General features: G+C 42.4%; 1 protein-coding gene across 1 annotated transcript; it reads left to right on the top strand.

The window, feature by feature from the left end:
• The first annotated feature begins 127 nt into the window (after positions 1–127).
• MEIG1 (meiosis/spermiogenesis associated 1) lies at positions 128–20,515 on the top strand. The gene is made up of 4 exons (XM_079993750.1): positions 128–242; positions 1,237–1,372; positions 3,297–3,462; positions 20,277–20,515. Exons 2-4 carry the CDS (start codon positions 1,245–1,247, stop codon positions 20,403–20,405), a joined length of 423 nt encoding a protein of 140 aa, XP_079849876.1. The 5' UTR covers positions 128–242; positions 1,237–1,244; the 3' UTR covers positions 20,406–20,515.
• Positions 20,516–21,226: the final 711 nt, after the last annotated feature.

Genomic DNA, 21,226 nt, shown 5'->3' with positions numbered 1-21,226 from the left:
CCCACGCCTCGGCAGGCGCCGGAGCTGAGGTAAACCTCCAAAGCGTGTGAAGGGTAAACTTTGCACTGATTGGCTGCTTACGGACAGCGCCCTCCCAGGAGCGTCTCCTGATTGGCCGCTTTCGCCCAGCGGCTCGAGACGCAGTCCCATTGGCCGAACTCCCGCCGAAGGTTGCTAAGCAACCTCACAACCGCTGCGTGGGGGAGGGGAAAGCGGCGCGCGCGGAGAGGCTCCCGTCCGGGGTGAGTCGGGGCTCCGCGGGGCGGACGGGAGGGGGCGGGGCTTCGGCTGGAAGTGCGGGAGAGCCGGGGGGGGCCTGGAGGGGCGGGAAAAGGGGACCTTCCCTGCCCAGGAAACAAGCGTTGCTGATTAGGTGCCCAGTCAGCCCCGCCCACCTCTAGGCCTTGGTCCCGCCCCCTAGGCGGAGCCCCGCCCCTTTCAGGGCTCAAATATCGCGATATCTCGACCGACAGCCCCGCCTCCCGATTCCCTCAGGGGGAATCCCATGTGTAAGACGACCCGTATTTTTTGAGCCCAAAAGTAAGAAATATATATTTTAAACATTCCGTGTATCAGACGACCCCCAATTTTAAACTTAAAAAATTTTGGGGGAAACATAGTCTTATACAAGGGAAAATATGGGGGGGGGGGAGAGAGAGAGAGCAATTCACAAGTAAATAAATGATGTCTATTCCAAAGTGATTCTGGGACGCAGGTGGCGCTGTGGGTTAAAGCCTCAGCGCCTAGGGCTTGCCGATCGAAAGGTCGGCAGTTCGAATCCCTGCGGCGGGGTGCGCTCCCACTGCTCGGTCCCAGCGCCTGCCAACCTAGCAGTTCGAAAGCACCTCCGGGTGCAAGTAGATAAATAGGGACCGCTTACCAGCGGGAAGGTAAACGGCGTTTCCGTGTGCGGCTCTGGCTCGCCAGAGCAGCGATGTCACGCTGGCCACGTGACCCGGAAGTGTCTCCGGACAGCGCTGGCCCCTGGCCTCTTAAGTGAGATGGGCGCACAACCCCAGAGTCTGTCAAGACTGGCCCGTACGGGCAGGGGTACCTTTACCTTTACCTTTTATTCCAAAGTGATTCCAAAAGCACATATTAGACCCTTCCTGGTTTTTAGTTCAGTTAAACACTGGATTTCTTTGTATTCAAAGTTTCATTAAGTCAAGAGGTACTTGCAGGCAGCAGTAGGTGAAAGTGCTCTACACACTTGGCTACGTTTTTTTGGTCTTGCAGGAGCTGTTATGGAAAACCCAGTAGCCTTCATGGATGGTAAGGATGTGCCATGTTCAGCTTTCTCCTCTGAAGAAGCACCTGTGTCAGATGTGCCTGGGACATCGTTCAGGAGAGAATCAGATAGCCTTGAAGACTCGTAAGTGGCGATAATAGAGTCTTCATGTTAACATGCTAGTAAAGTTTGGTTTCATTTTTCACTGACAGATAATAAGGCCCACATATGAACAGAACTAAGAGAAAGTTAATCCTTCACAACTTGCAGAGCTGGGACAAATAGTGGCACTAAAACTTTGTGCTGTTTGGAATGCAGTATTTCTGTGGCCAAAGTCCATTTTATTGTATATAGCCAAAGGCCTTTATAATGTATAACAGAGAATAAAAGAAAAACATTCATCTAAAATCATACAACATAACCTGTAGCAGTTTACAACATAAAAGAAATGTACAACATTAGATTTAAAATTGGAGTGCATTCACATAGCTGGAACGGAGCTTCTTGGCTGCCAGCGCAAATATGGCTACCTGGTGTGTAATATATAGATATTTATCTGCTTGGGGTTCAATTGTCGCTTCCTGTGCAGATCGACCTGGAAGCCAATTAAGAATATAAATTTCCCTCTGGGCGTTGTATACAGGGGGAAAATCAGCAGATAGTGTGTGATGTCCTCTACCTGATGCCATCTATATATACATTTGCAATCCATATGGAGAATTCCCTGATATCTCCCCTCTAAATATGCTGAGGGCATCTGTTGGAATCTTAGTTCTGCAAAGGCCCCGCAAAGTTGTGGAAAGGTCAGAGTCTCAAGGTGCCTTGAGCGATTGGTCTTAATTTGGGGGTACCAAGTAGAGTAATGGGCGGCAATGATGGATACTCTGTCTTGGTTGGCATTCTGATCAATAATCCAATTTCTAAGGTCACGTGGGCTAAGGGCTAAGTAGTTCTCCATTTGAAGATTATAAACCCTAAGCTTATATTGGCACTTTTCTGCCCAGCCCCCTGTCCTTAGTTGTTCTCACCAGCAGAGCTTAGTAAGAGTACGATACTCGAAGGCATTTAGCATGCACCAGTATCTCAGATAGGCTAGATCCATTCTGGCTGCTAGCAAGGGGAGGCACAACTCAGCTCTAAGGTGGGCTGCTGGTGTCCTGCAGGGAACCCTAAAATCTGCCTCATAAATTCATTTTGTAGGCCCTCTATTTCAGATTTAATACCAATTCCCCATATCTCAGCCCCGTAGCGCATTTGGGCTATGATTTGAGAGACAAAGATTTTAATAGCTGGGTTGATTAGCTGCCTGCCCTTTGAATGGAATAACCTATATAGCTGCCCAGTAGAACGACCAGATATTAGCTTAATTGGTTCTGTTTGATGACTTCTTTTGCCAGTCAGCGTCTGTATGATGCTGCGAAATAAGGCAAGTGGAGGTCCGAAGAAGGGACTCTGTGTGCTAGGATGACTCTCTGCCAGCAGAAGGAGATGCACCAACGTTGGCCCTTGCCTGCTTGGGTACAGAAGAAAACACAAGGGGAAGGGGAATTGTACCCTATGGACACATGTCCTGAGAGCCCAGTTCTCCTTTCCAAAGATCCTTTTTTAAAGCAAAGAGAAATTCCCACTTCACTGCTTAAGAGATCTCAATGGAAGAGAGAAATTGCACCCTGTGAAATTATACTACAAAGATGTCAGCTATTGTTTGCTGCCAGAAAGATCCTAGAGGAGAGGAAATTGGGATCCAAAGCCACAGTCCATGACATCATATTTCAGCAACAAAGACTTGGCTCCCTTTTGCCAGATGCAGGATTTTGGAGAGGCAGAATATACTCTGTAAATGTCATGTGTCCCCACTCATTTGTCCTGCATTTTACATATAGCTTCATGTAGTTGATAGAGTCTTGTACTTAACACAGTTTAGAATGGGATATTGTTTACTTGTGTTTTAACAAACTATAATTAGTTGACAGTGCTCATGTCTTTTTATATTCACATTAAGTTGAAATTCACTTCTAACTCTCAAGCATTCTCCATACAATTGAAACTCTTTAAAAAATACTTTCAGCAAATTAACTGGTGATGTCTCTGGAGCCACAGCCGGTATTGACACCAAACCTAAATCCATACATCGTGCCAAGATATGGTCAGGTGAAGTTGAGAATCTCTACAGATTTCAGCAAGCTGGATATAGGGATGAAATTGAATATAAGCAAGTGAAGCACGTAGACATGGTAAGACTTCATAATTATGCAAGCATTTTGTAGTTTAGTGGCAAACATTCTGTCCTTTTAAAATATTGCATGTAAATGTTTTCTATGACCATAATTCATTTTTTTACATTTGTGTTCTCTGCCTGAACTGATTTGCCCCTGTGTACACCCTCAGAAAATGAAGAACAAGAAGAACAAGAAAGCTTTTAGGCTGTGTTAGGGGACCAGTAACCTTTCACTTGCAGTCTACCTCAAATGTCTTGTCCCATAGGAACCAATTTGGGAAGCTTCACTGGCTTATAAAAGCTATTGGTGTCTTTGTGAATCAGTAGCGGTTACTCAAATCACACCTCCATCTTAAGACGTACCGTATTTTTCGCCCTATAGGACGCACTTTTTCCCCTCCAAAAATGAAGGGGAAATGTGTGTGCGTCCTATGGGGCGAATGCAGGCTTTCGCTGAAGCCTGGAAAGCGAGAGGCGTCGGTGCGCACCGATGTCTCTCGCTCTCCAGGCTCCAGGAAGCTATCTGCAAGCCTTGCAGGCCCTGGGGGAGATCCCCCGGGTGCGCAAGGCTTGCGGGCGGCAGCCTGCAGCGCGGAGCACGGGGCGTCCTCCGGAGGACGCCCTGTGCTCCGCCCATGTGTCCGCAAGCCTTGCGCACCCAGGGGATCTCCCCCCGGGCGCGCATGGCTTGCGGGCGGCAGACGGTAGCGCGGAGCACGGGGCGCCCTTCGGAGGCCGCCCCGTGCTCCGCGCTGGTGTCGGCAAGCCTTGCACACCCGGGGGATCTCCCCCCGAGAGCGCAAGGCTTGCGGGCGGCAGCCGGCAGCACGGAGCACAGGGTGCCCTTCGGAGGCCGCCCCGTGCTCCGCGCTGGTGTCGGCAAGCCTTGCGCACCCGGGGGGCGCGTGGGGCGCCCTGAAACAGGGCTCCCCATGCTGCTGACAGTAGCCTGCCGCCCGACGCGCGGGGCGCCCTGAAGCAGAGCGCCTTTCGCGCCAGGCAGACATCGGCCAGCCCCACAAGCTCGGGGGACAGCGGGGAGGCGCAGCACCGCCATCCCACTGTTCCCCGACCTGGTTTGGGGGGGGGGAATAAAGGAAAAAAATTTTTCCTTTATTTCCCCCCAAAAAAAGTAGGTGTGTCCTATGGGACGGAGTGTCCTATGGGATGAAAAATACGGTATTTGCAGATCTAGCAATCAGTGTACATTACCCTGATCCAACGGGATCAAGAGTTCATTGTCCAGGTATACCAACCATGATTTCTTCCCATTCACAAAATTCACATCAGAAATGAGGTGGAGTAACAGCAATCCTAGGCTTACTCAGAAATAAGTGTGATTGAGTTCAATATTCAATACTCAGTTCTCAATTCAATATTCAATACTCCTATTCAGAGCAGACCCACTTTCATCAGTGGACATGACTTGTCCACTGATTTCAGCAGGTCTGCTCTAAGTATGGTGTATGGGGTGTTGGGGAGGGGTAGTACCTCTGATGGGGGACATGTCATGCTCCTTCTGGGGTAGTTTGTCCACCTTTGGTCCCCACTCTGCACTCAACTCTTACCTGTGGCTCCTAGAAGCTGTCAGGATGTGACAGTGGCCACACCCTGGGAAACAGCTTCAACTGACTGGCTAAACCAGGAGGAAGCTGGTGGGTCTCTGTCATCATTCTTTTTATTAATTAATTCCACAAAAAAAAAAAGTAAGAAGCTAACACACATATATAAAAAAAAAGTCAGTGTACAAAAAGTAAAAAAAAAAGATTTACAAAAAGAGAAGAAATATATAAATAAAAATACATAAACTTTGATTTGCCCATTAACATTCTTTACGTATACATCCCTTTCGAGACTTCCTTCAGCTTGTCCATAAATCTTTCGAAGCAGTAATCAAATTCACACGTTTCTCTGCTTATTATTGTCGTTAAACTTATCTCTATCTCCTATTTGCTTTAAACAATAACTCTTTGTCTTTCACAGTGTGTCTCTGAATCCCTTTAGCGTTGTTTGTCCCTCACTAATACATTCCAGGTAATCCACATACTTTCCCCAATCCTTGATAAACACTTGGTCTCTTACATACCTAATTTTCCCTGTTAATTTATCCAGCTCTGCGTAGTCCAGCAGTTTAAATCTCCACTCCTCCACCGTTGGTATTACCTGCTGTTTCCACTTTTGGGCTAACACTACCCTTGCTGCTGCCACTGCATAATATACTATTCTACGATCTTCTTTTTTAATCTCTTGCCTTAGCATCCCTAACAGGAAGATTTCTGGTTTCTTTCTAAACGTATATTTTAGAATTTTCTTTATTTCAATATATATTTTCTCCCAAAATTGTTTCACTCTTCCACACTCCCACCACATATGGTAGAAGGAGCCCTCCTCTTTTTTACACTTCCAGCACTTCTTGTCCGTCTTATACATTTTTGATAATTTTATCGGTGTTAAATACCACCTATAAAACATCTTCATGACATTTTCCTTTATCATTGTACACGCTGTAAAATTTAGTCCCTCTCTCCAAAGCTCTTCCCAATCTTCAAATTGTATGCAGTGGCCTACATCCCTTGCCCAACGGATCATCACTGATTTAACTTCTTCATCACCTAGATTCCAATCCAACAGCATCCTATACATCTTAGATATGATTTTTACTTCATTATTTATTATCTCCGTTTGAAATTTAGAGTCTTTTTCTGCATATCCTCTTTCTTTAAAGTCCTTACTAAACATCTGATTTACCTGGATATGATGTAGCCAATCATAGACATACTCCTTTACTTGATCGTACGGCTTTATCTTCCATTTCCCATCAACCTTAGTTAGCAATTGGCTATATGTAGCCCAGTTGCTTCTCATATTAATAGCCTTTATACTCATTACTTCGAGAGGTGATAGCCAATGTGGTGTTTTCGGCTCTAACAAATTCTTGTGTTTTTCCCATACCTCAATTAACGGGCCTCTAAAAATATGATTTTCAAATCCCTTATGTACTTTCCTCTTGTTCTTCCATAAATAGGCATGCCAGCCGAATCTATTATCGAAGCCCTCTAAATCGAGTAGCTCCGTATTCACCAACTTTACCCAGTCCTTTATCCAACAAAGGCATGAGGCCTCGTAGTATAACTTCAAATCTGGCAGGGCAAAACCCCCCCTTTCCTTTATGTCTGTCAGTAATTTAAACTGAATTCTAGGTTTTTTGCCCTGCCATATGTATCTTGAGAGTATTCGTTGCCAGTCTCTAAAGATTCGGCTCCCCTTAATTATAGGGATAGTTTGAAATAGAAACATAAGTCTTGGTAAAACATTCATCTTAATTGTATTAATCCTTCCCCAGAATGACAGTTTCAGCCCTCCCCATTTTTCCAAATCTTTCCTTATGTCCTTCCACATCGGCTCGTAATTATTTTTGAATAAGTCTATGTTTTTTGATGTTAACCAGATACCAAGATATTTGACTTTTTTAACTATCTCTATCTGTGTGTGCTGTTGGATGATTTCTATTATTTTTGAGTCCACATTTTTAGCTATCATTTTCGTTTTTGTCTTATTTAGTTTAAAGCCTGCTATTTCTCCAAATTCTTCTATTTCCTTTAATATTTCTTCTATTGCTGTTATTGGTTCTTCTGTCATTATTACTACATCGTCCGCAAAGGCTTTGGTCTTATACACATTCTGTCCTAATGTTACTCCATTTATTTTCCCATTTTGCCTTATTGAATTCAAGAGTACTTCTAAAACTATTATAAACAGTAGCGGGGAGAGTGGACAACCCTGTCTTGTACCCTTCTGTATCTTTATCTCTTCCGTCGCCATACTATTTATAATCAATTTAGCCTTCTGTTCGGTATATATCGCTTTTACTCCGTTAAAGAAGTCATTGCCGACCTCCATGTATTCTAGAATTTTCAGCATAAAATCCCAAATCACCTTATCGAATGCCTTCTCGGCATCCACAAACATCATAATAACTTGTTTGTCAATTCTAACAGATAGATATTCTAGCATATTGATTATGCTTCTTGTGTTATTTCTCATCTGCCGCCCTGGCAGGAATCCCATCTGATCCTTATGAATAATTTCTGATAACAACTTTTTCAGCCTTCTTGCTAGGATTCCTGCGAATATTTTATAGTCTGTGTTTAGCAGTGAAATTGGTCTATAATTTTTAACCTGGGTTAGGTCTGCATCTTGTTTGGGGATTAACGCAATATATGCTTCTTTCCATGTCCCAGGAATTTCTCCTTTCTTTAAGATGTTATTCATAGTCTCCTTCAAAGGTCCCACTAGAATAGATTTCATCTCTTTGTAATAACCGGCCGTAAACCCATCAGGACCTGGTGCTTTACCCCTCTTTAAATCATTGATTGTTTCTTCTATCTCCTCATTACCTATTGGTATATTCAATCTTTGTTTATCCTCTACCGAAATTTTCTGCACCTTTTTCTCCTTCAAAAATCTTTCTATCCTCCTTATACCGATTCTCTCTTTATCCTTATACAGACTTCTATAATAATTGACAAACTCACTCCTAATTTCTTTGGGATCAGTTCTTTCTTCCCCCTCCACTATTATTTTGTTTATTGTACCTTGTTCCTTTCTTTTTTTAATCTGCCAGGCAAGCCATTTGCCTGGTTTGTTTGAGAATTCAAAATTTTTTTGTCTCAGTTTTTTGATATTCCACTCCACTTCTCTATTTATTATAGTAGCAAACTGAGCTTGTAACATTTTTATTCTTTCTTTTGCCTTCTGGCAGTTAGGTTTTTGGGATAGTTTTTGCTCATTTACCATTATCTGTTTTAGAATTTCCTCTTTATTTTTTTCTCTATTCCTATTTTTGATTACGTTCTGTTGGATAAAGTATCCTCTTATTACCACCTTACTTGTGTCCCAGACTACATTAATCTTTGTTCCTTTGTCACAATTGTCTGCAAAGTAATCTGACAGTTTTTTCTTTGCATTTTCGACAATTTTCTGGTCATCTAAAAGATAGTCTTTAAGTCTCCATCTGAAAGATCTTGTCTCTAGACTTTCTAGTTCTAGCTCTATCGGACTGTGATCTGATATAACTTTCGGTCTTATTTCTATTAGTTTAGTTCTTGGACATAATTCACTGGAGAGCCATATCTGATCTATGCGTGACATCGATTGGTTAGGTACGGAATGATAAGTGAATTGTTTATCCAATGGATGTCTGAGGCGCCAGATATCCATCAGGTTACAGTTTTCCACCATTGAGAAAAATGGTTTTGGTAGTTTTCCTTCTTTGTTTATGCCATCTCTAAGTCTATCCATTTCTAGCGAGACGACACCATTCATGTCGCCCATTAGAATTATTTTTTGATCCATATAATCCCATAGCTTCTCTTCTAATTTTTTAAAGAATTCGGTTTTACTACCATTTGGGGCGTACGCCCCCACGACCACCAGTTTTTCTCCTTGCCAGTTAATGCTAACCCCTATCACCCTCCCCTCTTCATCCTTAAATAGTGTTTTAGCTTCTATCTTGTTCTTAATATAAAGTACAACACCTCTTTTCTTTTCTTTATCTGAGGATTCAAATTCATTTCCCAATCTTTTATTAATTAGCACTTTTTTATGTCTTCTGGCTACATGCGTCTCCTGAAGACAAATAATATCCAGGTTTTTCTTCTTCAGATATTGCTCAATTTTATTTCTCCGCTTTTTATCGTTCATCCCGTTGACATTCCAATTCCAAATTTTTAGTCCCATAATGCTAGATTTTACGTTAACCTTTCTTTTATAAGTGACCTGAGTCCTCCTTTTCCTCCTCTACCTCTTCTTCTGATCCGCTTCCCCCCCCTCCCCCCCTCCCCCACTCCTGGTTCTTCTGTTAATCCTCCCTCTACACCTCCTGTACCATTTGGTTCCGTTCTCAACTCTTTATATTTCCTAAGGAACTTCCCGGTTTCTTCCTGGCTTAGTAGCCTGTGTCTCTTACCTCTATACATAAATGAGACCCCTTCCGGGAATTCCCATCTAAACTCTATCTTATTTTTCTTCAATGTCTGCACCAAAGATTTATAAGAGTCTCTTCGTTTAAGTAACCTGATTGGGACATCTTTAAAGATAATTATATAGCTCCCATCTATATTCAACCTCTTTTCCCTATTCCTCTGAAGAATCCTATTTCTCATTTCTTTATCCTTAAATACAATCAGACAATCGCCTATAGGTTTTCTTACTCTTGTTGTGTTAACGCGCATTCTAAATGCATTCTGTATGTTTTTGGCCATTTCCTCCGGTGGTACCCCCAACCAATCCGCTAGCTCCTTTATCAATTTCTCTTTTATATTTTCATTTTGCGTCTCAGGCACAGCTCTAAACCTCAGATTAATCTCCCTCTGTTTTAGTTCATTCATGGCTATAATATCCTTCATCTCCTCCTGTGCCTTATTCAAATCCATCACTTCTGCTTTGATCCTTTCTTTCTCCCTTTTAATATCTTTTAATTCCAACTTTGTCTTCTTTAGTCCTTCTTCCGTGAGCTGCGTTCTCCTGAGTACCTCTTTCATTTGGCCCTTAAGTTCGTTAACAGTTTCATCTATTTTTTTATCCATTTTCCCAATCCTATTGTCCACATGTTCTAGTTTATGCTCTAAATTAACTTGACTCTGTTTGATCTCCGCAAACATCTTCAAAATATCTGACTTAAAATCTCCCTCTTGTTTAGAGCCCCTCCTGTCTCCAGAGGGCCCACCATTTGTCGCTTTCTTCCTGGCAAGTGACATTTTACACAGTTATAACCCCCCCTCACAGTCCTGAGTAGTATCTTTCCCACCGTAATTTGTATCCGCTACCTTCCTTTGTATCCTTTATATCCCCCGCTTTATCCTTTTTCCTTAAATCCACTTACTTCCTTAGTATTGCTATTCAAAATTCCCAATCTTTTATATACATATGTTTCCAAAAAATCAGAATATAAAGTCAGTATAGGGTTCTTGCTACAAAATTGTCCTCTCAATGCGGAGTTCTTCAATACCGGGGGTTCTTCCTGCCTTCAATCAGGCTAATCCTTATGCTGGGTAAACCTGTGGGGGGGACTTAATAAAAAGGGAAGTAGAACAAAACAACGAGCAGAGAAGGGAAAGGTAAGGAAGGGAAAAAAGGGGGGGGGAGTCAGTCGAAGATCACACAGGCTCCATCTTGTCGCTAGAGGTCGCCAGGTCTCTACAAACTGATGTTCTGGAAATGTGTCGAAGTCTGCCTTCCCCAATTACTCGGCGTTTCTTAATGGATAAATAGCAGTCCTCGGCGTTTCTTAATAAATAAATAGCAGTCCTCAAATCCCAGTCTCAAACCAAGTAAGAAAAAGTAGAAAAAGTAGAGATTAGTCCGTTTTTCCACCCTCCGTACGCGCAATAAATTCTTAATAATGGCGGAGCTCTCTCTTCCGCATTTATCTCTTATATTCTAACGCCAAAATGGAGAGAACGCCCCTTCTCCTCTTCTCACCCTCCTGTTCACCAAGAACTCTGAGTCCTGCTACTTGTTTCTGGCTCCTTCTTCTTCCCCTCTTTCCTTCCACGTACTTTATGTTTGAATGTCTGGTAGGGGAAGACGCTTAAGGAGAAACAACGTATCCGCTAAGGCAACACACTTTCACTTTCTCTCACACTGGTGCCACACCGCGTTTAAGTAGATTTTGGCTATCGGCTGAACTCCGTTTACCTCTATTTGTTGCTCCGATACTTCCTTAGTCTTCTTTTATTCTTTTTATCGCATAAATTCAAGTATTTTACGTTCGGAGTCCTTTAAACTGAGAGCGCTCCGCTTTCCCTGCAAGCTCAGGGCTTCGCTATCTGAAGGTAGGTAATGGCGTCCCTCGACCCGCTAAACCTCACCGCCGCACTCTTCACCCCTTCCGAGGCTACCTGGCAGCCGGTTTGGTCGCTTTCTGGTCTCGCTGGGAACCAGACCTTCTGAACACCCTTCAGAAGGGTTTGAGGGGGTCTCCGCGCCCTGGAGTTGCCCCCTATCCTTCAAAATAGCTTGAGTTCTCCCTCCCGGTGAGAACCCTGCTTGCGCTGGGATCGCGGTGCACCGGAAGTCCGGAAGCTGGTGGGTCTCCAACCCCCCTGATAAGTTAGGGTCTTCCCGTGTAGGCCAAGACAGGCTCTGGTGGATTGAGTGGCTGAGACTGATAGTGGGTCAAGAAGGCGGTTTTTGCACGTGCTATGGATGGAAGTGAGGAGTAGACAGGGCTCATGAATCTGGGAAGGGAGCTCATCTAGAAGAAGGAAAACTCTGATCCTAAACCTCTGCTCCGTTGCGGGATACCTTTGGCAGAAGAAAAGGCTAAGAAGTACACCCTGCAGAATTCTGGAGTCCATCAGACTGTTGGATGGTGCCTTGTATGCCTCCTTCCATCAGCACCTGCAGCCAAACTGGTGCCAAACGTCTTGCTTTTCTTTCCTCTGGACCCCGTCAAAGAGACTGAGAGGAGGGTCTTGCTGTCTGGGCAGCCCAGGACCTGCAGACACATTGCCCAGGCTTGTGCTTCAGGGAAGTCATTTCAGTGCTGCTGGCACAACAGTTTGACTTCACCCTCAGACATGCACTCCATTGTCTCTTGAGACAGATGGATACCAATAACTCTGAGTAGGACTCAGTTGGATCCTACCCCAGGTCCAGAAATTCTGACTGTCATGATTTTGTGTGCATGTGGTGGTGGAACACGCAAACCTGTTTCCCTGACTTTTGATTACTATTTGGTAGGGCCACTGGGTGTTGTATGCAGGTCTCCACTTCGCCACCCAGATTGCTTTTTGAGTCTCTCAGGGTGCAGAAGAAATGTATGATACATGAAATCATTGGCTGGGATTCAAGGAATTGCATAAATAATTTCACATGCTCAAGAACACTTTGTACCAGCATTTTGTGAACGTCAGCTCCTCTCCTTACACATAGCATGCCATTATTGAATCTGAAGGGACGTTCTGAAGCATTTGGAGGGTTTGATATATAAACTGGAAAGCCAAATATCCCACCAAGCATGCCCAGCTCTTTGGGAGTGGTTAAAGTAGCTCTTTGGATCCTGGCCATGAGTACAGCTCAGAAGTGGCTCTTCATATCATTCAGCCATGAGAAATGGATTGTCTCTGCCTTTTAAACAACTGAATGGCTGATACTTAGTTTCACAGTGTGCGGAGGTTCTGCTATCCTTGACTAATCAACAGGGGGAGGAGGAGAATTCTGGTATTACAGCTGCATTTCATGTACACTCCGGCTACATACCACACATCTGGCATTTGCCTGCTAAAGGATTGCCTGCACACCTTCCTGCCTGAGGAGCTGTTATGGTCATGCCCACTCCAGCAACAATGGAACTAGCTTGGACTGTAAAGAGGCAGTGATTAGGGTGCTCTGGTGCTGTTCACCCTACTCAGTAAGGTTGAGCAGTGAAAATGTTTCCTCCCCAGGGGGACATGATGCCCCAAAGAGGCTTTCGCACCCTCCAGCATTTCATTTTGAAGAATTAATCCCTGTTAAGATTGTTTTTTCCAGGTGAGCATTACAGAGTCCTTTGTAGTCACCCAATGCTGACAATAATGAGAATGAATGGAGCTGGACCTTTTAGCCTTCCAGCTTCTGACCCTTCAAAACCCCTAGGTTTTTTGAGAACCATAATGGAACATATGGCTTTCTGTGTTTTGGATTTCATAAAAGCTGTTACCCTGGGAAATTCATATGTGTCTCTTTTTTTATATAACAATCAAAGACATAGGTAATAACATAGTATTTTCAAATATCCATATTTCATGCACCTCCTTGGACTTCCTCTCAGCTCTTGCTCCTGCATTCTAGACTTATAAATTTTGCTAGCAAATTATTAAATTAGTTCCATTCATATGATAAAATTTCCCCAAATTAATTCTCAAATTTCGGAATTTAAAATCACACTTATAAAATACTTAATTATAAAATACTGTTTAACCAAAATTTATCTTTTCTTCCAATTACGCTTAAATTTATGTTTTTTATATTTGATTTGTTGAAGCCATACTGTTACTAATCTTACATCTTTCTTAACATTCATACAATTTACAATATTTTTGTAAATAGTCCTTAAATTTGTTCCAATCCTCCTCCACCAGTTCTTCTCCCAGGTTTCGGATTCTGCCCGTCATTTCCGCCAATTCCATATAGTCCATCAGTTGCATCTGCCATTCTTCCAGTGTGGGCAAGTCTTGAGTTTTCCAGCATTTAGCGATGAGTATCCTTGCTGCTGTTGTAGCATACATAAAAAAGGTTCGATCCTTCTTTTGCACACTCTGGCCGACAATGCCTAAAAGAAAGGCCTCTGGTTTCTTAGGGAAGGTATACTTAAATACCTTTTTCAGCTCATTATATATCATTTCCCAGAAAGCCTTCACTCTAGGGCAAGTCCACCAGAGGTGAAAGAATATTCCTTCAGCTTCTTTACACTTCCAACATTTATTATCAGACACATGGTATATCTTTGCAAGCTTGACTGGAGTCATGTACCACCTGTATATCATTTTCATAATGTTTTCTTTCAAGGCATTACATGCTGTAAATTTCAAACCTGTGGTCCATAACTTTTCCCAGCCAGCAAACATGATGTTATGCCCTATGTCCTGTGCCCATTTTATCATAGCTGATTTGACCGTTTCATCCTGTGTATTCCATTTTAACAGCAAGTTATACATTCTTGAAAGTGTCTTAGAGCTGGGTTCTAACAGTTCTGTTTCTAACTTTGATTTTTCCACCTGGAATCTTATCTTTTTGTCCAACTTGAAAACTTCTTTAATCTGAGCATAATGTAACCAATCTCGCACTTTATCTTTTATTTTCTCCAAACTCTGCAACCTCCAATTATCTCCATCTTTTTCTATTATTTCCCAATATTTCGGCCATTTGGCCTCCATATTGAGTCTTTTCGGGGCCTTAGCCTCCATTGGTGATAACCACCTTGGGGTCTTGTTTTCCAATAAATCTTTATATTTCAACCAGACATTAAACACTGCTTTTCTGACAACATGATTCTTGAAGTTCTTATGTATTTTAACCTTGTCGTACCACAGATATGCATGCCAACCAAAAGCATTGTTGAATCCTTCCAAATCCAAAACATCAGTGTTTTCAAGAAGTAGCCAATCCTTCAACCAGCAAAAAGCTGCTGATTCATAGTACAATTTTAAGTCTGGCAGGGCAAAGCCCCCTCTTTCTTTAGCATCAGTTAGTATTTTAAACTTAATTCTGGGCTTTTTGCCCTGCCAGACAAATTTAGAGATATCTCTTTGCCACTTCCGGAAACTTTCCATTTTATCCACAATCTGCAAAGTTTGAAACAAAAACATTTTTGGCAATACATTCATCTTAATAGCAGCAATACATCCTGACAAGGAAAGTTTCAATCTTGACCAAACATCTAGATCCCTTTTAATTTCAGACCAACATTTTTCATAGTTATCCTTAAACAAGTTTCTGTTCTTCGCTGTTATATTTACCCCTAGATATCTTACTTTTTTGACCACATTTAATTCTGTCTCTTTCTGAAACCTTTCTGATTCTGAAAAAGTCAAGTTTTTTTCTAAAACCTTGGTTTTTTGCTTATTAAGTTTAAATCCCGTCACTCGACCAAACTCATGAATCAATTGCAAAACCCTTTTAGTACTAGGCTCTGGCTCCTGTAAGGTCAATACTAGGTCATCTGCAAATGCTTTCAGTTTATACTGTTTCTCTCCGACCTGAATACCCTCTACCAACCGGTCTCCTCTAATCATATTTAAGAGCACTTCCAGGACCGATATAAATAACAAAGGGGATATAGGGCAACCTTGTCGTGTACCTTTTTCAATTCTAAACTCTTCTGTCACCACATTGTTCACTATCAGTTTAGCCTTTTGCTCTGAATAAATTGCCTCTATCCCATTCTGGAACCCCGCCCCACTCCCATTCCTTCCAAATTCTTCTTCATAAACTTCCAGGAGATATTATCAAAGGCCTTCTCCGCATCTATAAATATCAAAACTGCTTTCGTGTTGATATTTGTTTGCAAGAGTTCCAAAATGTCAATAATGTTCCTTGTATTAGCAAACAAATGTCTACCTGGGAGAAAGCCTGCCTGGTCCCTATGAATTACTTCATTCAAAACTTTTTTAAATCTACTTGCTAAAATGTCTGCAAATATTTTGTAATCCACATTTAGAAGGGAGATGGGGCGGTAATTCTTAAGTTGTGTCTTTTCAGTTTCTAATTTAGGTATCAATGTGATGAAAGCTTCTTTCCACGACTCCGGTGCCTTCTTCCCCTCCATGATTTCATTACAAACCTCCATTAGTGGGTGTATCAAATAATCTTTCAATGTCCTATAATATTTGGAGGTAAGCCCGTCTGGCCCTGGAGATTTGCCCAGCTGCATATTCTGAATGGCCTCTTCAATCTCTAATTGTGTTATTTTATGATTCAGGATTGTTCTGTTCCGCAGAGACAACCTTGGTAAACCATTCTTCAAAAATTGTTATATCTCTGATTCATTTTGCAGCCCTTGTGTATATAATTGCTTGAAATATCTATGGAAGCACTTTCTGATGTCCACTGGGTTCTGTATGTTTCTTCCCTCAATTTCTAAGTTTGTTACTGTATTCAGTTTTTGTCTCTTTTTCAGCTGCCATGCTAGCAGCTTTCCACATTTATTTGCCGATTCAAACGATCTTTGTTTCATTAACTTAACTTTCCATTCCACTTCTTGATTTATTAATTTTGAATATTGTGCTTGGTAGTATTTGATTTCTCTTAGAATCTCCTTTGATTTCGGTTTCGATCTTAATTTCTTCTCGCCTTCTTTAATTTTCTCCAAGATCTTATCCTTTTTATCATTCTGTGCTTTTTTCTTAATGGTATTCTGCTGTATCAGAAACCCCCTCATAACCGCCTTGCTTGCGTCCCATACAATTCTTTTTTCCACCGTAGTGTTCAAATTTATTTCGAAATAGTCCTTCAAAGCTTTTTGGGCCTTTTTACTAATCTCCTGATCTCTAAGCAGATTGTCATTCATCCTCCATCTAAAGGAGCCGGTTGGCATTAATTTCATATCCATCTTTACAGCGTTGTGGTCGGAGCAGGTCTTTGGGCAGATTTCCACTTTTTTTATCTTGGGTGCCAGGCCTCTAGTTGTCCAAATTTGGTCGATTCTTGTCCAAGTCAGTTGGGCTTCAGAAAAGAATGTTCCTTCTCTTCCTAGAGGGTTCTTTGTTCTCCAGATGTCAATCAAGTCCATATTGTCAGTCAGTTCAAAAAAGGTTTTAGGTAGTCTGCCTTCTTTTGTTACATTTTGACTATGTGATTTATCCATGTTCGTTGAAACCACCCCATTCATATCTCCCATCATTATGATGTTGTCATAGTTCAGATAGTCCAGCATAATCTCATGCAGCTTCTTATAAAATTCTGATTTTCCTTCATTTGGCGCGTAAATTCCTAAAAACTTTTCTCCTTGAGTTTGAATCTCAATTGCCAGAATACGTCCTTGTTCATCCTTGAATAGAAATTTTGGTGACAGGCTCTCTTTTGCATAAATCACCACGTCTCTTTTCTTTACTCGATCCGAAGAGATAAATTCTTGGCCTAATCTTTTATTTATTAATACTTTTCTATGTAGCCTGGTCACATGCGTTTCTTGTAAGCAAATAATGTCCAATTGTTCTTTTTTCAAAATATGAAATATCCTTCTTCTTTTCTCCGGGTTGTTGGCGCCATTTATATTCCAACTAAGAAGTTGCAGAGACATCCTGGTCAAATCTGTTATTGTTCTGGTGGTGGTGTCTTTTTGTCCTGGCCTTCAGGCCCCAAAGGTGTAGGTGTAAGTAAAGACTGTGGTCCAGCCCCTGGAGGTGTTTCAATCCCTTTCTGAAGGTCTTCTCCGTAGATATTCAGGAATTTATCTCTGTCTTCAGCTGTTTTGATTTTTACCTTCTTCCCTCTGAACGTAAAAGATAATCCTTGTGGATATTCCCACCTAAAGACAATTGAATTACTTCTCAACAGCCTGGCTAATTCAAGATAGGTGGATCTAAGGTCCAGAAGTTGTTTAGGAATATCCTTGTAAATCTCTGCTCTTTTATCCGAAATTTGAAGTGACTTTCCGTACTGCAGTCCTAATATTTTGTCCCTTTCCTCCTTAGATCTCAAAGTAATCAAACAGTCTCTGGGCTTGTCCTTTTTGTGAATTTCCCAAGCCTAAAGGCAGTCACAATTTTAAAATCTTTTTCCTCCTCCAAAGGCCACCACTTGGAAAATTCTTTTGTTAAAAACTCAATTAGGTTCCCTTGTTCAGATTCAAGTTCTGGTATAAACCTCAATTTTAAGTTGTTTTCCCGAGCTCGAAGTTCAATCATAGACAGATAGGCCTGTTGTTCCCCAACCTGCTTGTGCAGTGGTCTTACCTCCTGCTCCAGTGCCTCAGTTTTCTGAATGGCTTCCTCTGCCAGTTTCCGATTTTCTACAGTGGATTCAGATAAATTGCCAATTGCTTGAGCGTTCGAAGCAACTTGTTCAGTTAACTTGTTAACACAATCTCTGGTGTGGTCAATCTTTGCCGTTTGTTCATCCACTTTTTTATCCAGTCCTTCCAATTTTTCAAGTATTTTGTCTAAGACTGAAGCAGATCCACCTGATGCCATATCTTCTCCCAGCAGGTGTTCACTTTCCTCTAGTTCCAAAACATCAGGAACAGATGATCTGCGCGGCTGTGAAAGTAAATTCAAAGTTGTTTGTCTTTTCCCTTTAGCCGCTCTTGTTTGTCTCCCAGTGCCGCTCATTCCACTTCTATCTGCTTAGTCAAGGTCAAATCGAATATGTTCTCATGGGAATCCACAAGCCCACCAAATAAACAGGAGGAAAGGAAACCAAAGGGAAAGTCACATATAATTATAATTCCAAAGTCCTCTAGAGGGAGCCACTTATGTTGCAGGGAATAAGTCAAGTTGATTAATATCAATTATTTAAAATATTCCAAACTTCAATACTTCAGAAGCTTTAAAAACAATATCCAAACAGCCTTTGATTCCCTAGAGACCTTCAACTAAATTGTATCTGGCAGAGTTGGTCTCAAAGTATAATAATGTCTCAATAAGTGCAGGATGTAGCAGCACAATGCAACAGTTCCAATAAAGCTCAGCAAATAATAACTCCAACAACAAAGTATCAGAGTCTTGCAATCTGACAGTTCTGTTATTTAGGCAGTCTGACTACCTGGGGTTCTTTGTTGATTTGTAAATCCAGCAGGGGAGGTACAGACACAGTTCGTATTTGAAATAACACTTTTAAAAAGTTGAGTCTTAAATAGCAACTTAAATCGATGTGAGAGTCAATTGCCTTTTAACACCTCTTCAAAGACTTCAAACGTCAAAGTCTTTGCTTTAGATCTTAAGCAGTGACAAGAGACGGACTTCCTGTTTTCGTCTCTCGCTTTTAGCCGAATTAGCAAAAGATTTATCCACCAAATCCTTCTTTCATTTCTTACTCACGAGTTGTTGGTTTCAAGCCGAATGTTTCCAGGAAAAGAGGACAGCGCTCACCGACAGCAGCTACGCGGCTTCACTCCACAGAAAGAGCGATTGACTCACAGCACCGCACTCCCTTCTACGTTCCGGAGCCTCTTACGAGGTCCCTTCTGCGTTTCGGGGAGCGCTCCTGGTGCCCGCCGAGTCCCACGGCCACAGGCTTACGCTGCCTGTGGTTTTCCGGTGTGGGTCTCCGCTGCGCCGTAGCGGACGACCCGTTCCTGCGGAGCTCCCTCTTCGCAGTTAGAAGAGGGCAGCCATTGCCGGACGCGCCGCCTCCGGAAGTCTCGAGAACACAGAGTTTCTCCCGTTTTGTTTAGAGCAGATTTTGTTAGAGCAGATTTTAGCTCATTTATTCATAGAGGAACTGAGCACCCTAAATTTACCATTGAAAACATTTGAAAGTATCCTTTACTAATTGAGATGAATGACCTGCAAGTGGATGGTGGTCACAAGACTGGATAAAACAGTAAAATATTGTGGAATTGAAGATTTGTTTTTGTTCACTTTGGTTCTCTGTATCACTTTATTCTTTCTGAGAATCCATGACATATTTAAGGTCTCACAGAGGGAGGGAAACAGCTTCATTTTGTGGAGGAAGCACAAGTACAGAGATGGTTATAGAGGTACCGAATTGGGGAGCATCAACTTAAACTATTAATCACAGATTACAATCTAGATATCTTATCAAACATACAAAATGTATTAATGAAACACAACCAGGACCTGCACCCAGCCAATCTGCCCATCATGCTGCACCATGGTTTGGTGTTCTGTCCGTAAGCCAAGCTTCTGACTCTTACGCTCCCCAACTCCTCTCTTCCGCCTGCACAAATAAGGATTTCAGTATTTACTGTTAGTTTTCACAGGCTGTTACTTGTCATTACATACGAACTGGGGATCACAGCTTAATTAATCAATTAATTATACTGACCCCCAGGGCCCCAGCCCTTCATTGACTGGTCCCATATTACCTAAAGTATCACCATTTACATGGATGTATAGGGTGTTGGGGGAGGGGTTGTGCTCCTTCTGGTGCCGTTTGTCCCCCTTCGGTCCCCACCCTGCACTCAGCTCTCAACTGTGGCTCCTAGAAGCTGCCAACCTGCGACATTGGCCACACCCCAGGAAGCGGCTTTGAGTGGCCCCAGGTGGAACACCTGAGCAACTGCATGCACTGCACTTATATGTCGTTGCTGATGGGTACCTTTTTGCATTGTGCCGGCTCTTTGAAACACATGTGCGTCCCACCCTCTTGTCCTTCTGCACACAGGTGGAAAGGTGGCCTGAAACTGGATTCGTGAAGAAGCTTCAGAGAAGGGACAATACTTTCTACTATTACAACAAAGAAAGAGAATGTGAAGACAAAGAAGTTCATAAAGTCAAAGTTTATGCTTACTGATTTTTGTTACGCCCCAGTGTTGTTGTTTTTCTAAAAGTAAAGCGCATTGAAATCCTAATTTTTTTGTTGTGAATAATCTGGAAAACATTAAACAAGTTGTTTTAAAAGTAGCTTGATCACTTTTTAATTATCTCGCCAGTCTTTCTGCAAAAAAAGAAAAAGACCATCATTATTTTATTGAAACAATATAAAAAGACAGGTGAGAAATTGTAAAAGTGGGGTGAGATTCCAGTTGGCTTTTGGGACTCTGCAATCCTATGAGCCCCATTGATGGACTGTTGACTTGTTCAGGGTTCACACTGAGGCCTCGCAGATGTGTCTGTTTGCGGCTTTGCTCCCTGACTTTATTTAGTTAAACTCTGAAAGCTGGATCACATCATCCCCCCCCCCCCGACTAGGCTGCAGACACTGGTGTGGCAGGAGGAAAGAGGCCTGCAGCTCTGCAACCAGTGCAATACCCTGGTTGCTAACTAAATTTTCACAGGGGCTGCCCTTTTCAACTGAGCAAGGACTGGAGGGCCAGCACTATGGACTTAGTCCCACACATGCCAATACCACAGTCACTCACTCACTCCCCTTTCTCTCTGCCTTGGGCTGGTTTGCTGCGTGGTCTAAGCAGCTGACACAGAGGGCTTTGCCAAGTCCACTCTTGCTATTTTTACATTGTGGCAGAGAGGGTCAAAGAGCAAAGTACAAAATAGTGTGAGAGTGCGGATAGGGGTCCTTTACATCAGGGTCTAAGATGGGCACCTTCTGAGCGGAGTTCCTTTCCCTAATATATGGAACTTTGCTTTTGTTCTCCTCACTCCACTCACTGCAGT

The sequence above is a fragment of the Podarcis cretensis genome (genome assembly GCF_951804945.1).
Source record: "Podarcis cretensis genome assembly, chromosome: 10".
Classification (NCBI taxonomy): domain Eukaryota; kingdom Metazoa; phylum Chordata; class Lepidosauria; order Squamata; family Lacertidae; genus Podarcis; species Podarcis cretensis.
This window is presented reverse-complemented; position numbering and strand designations above follow the sequence as displayed.

Coding starts and splice junctions, on each gene's coding strand:
- MEIG1 (XM_079993750.1), top strand. CDS start 1,245: ATGGAAAACCCAGTAGCCTTCATGGATGGTAAGGATGTGCCATGTTCA. Junction 1,373..3,296: donor TCAGATAGCCTTGAAGACTC/GTAAGTGGCGAT, acceptor AAATACTTTCAG/CAAATTAACTGGTGATGTCT. Junction 3,463..20,276: donor AAGTGAAGCACGTAGACATG/GTAAGACTTCAT, acceptor TTCTGCACACAG/GTGGAAAGGTGGCCTGAAAC.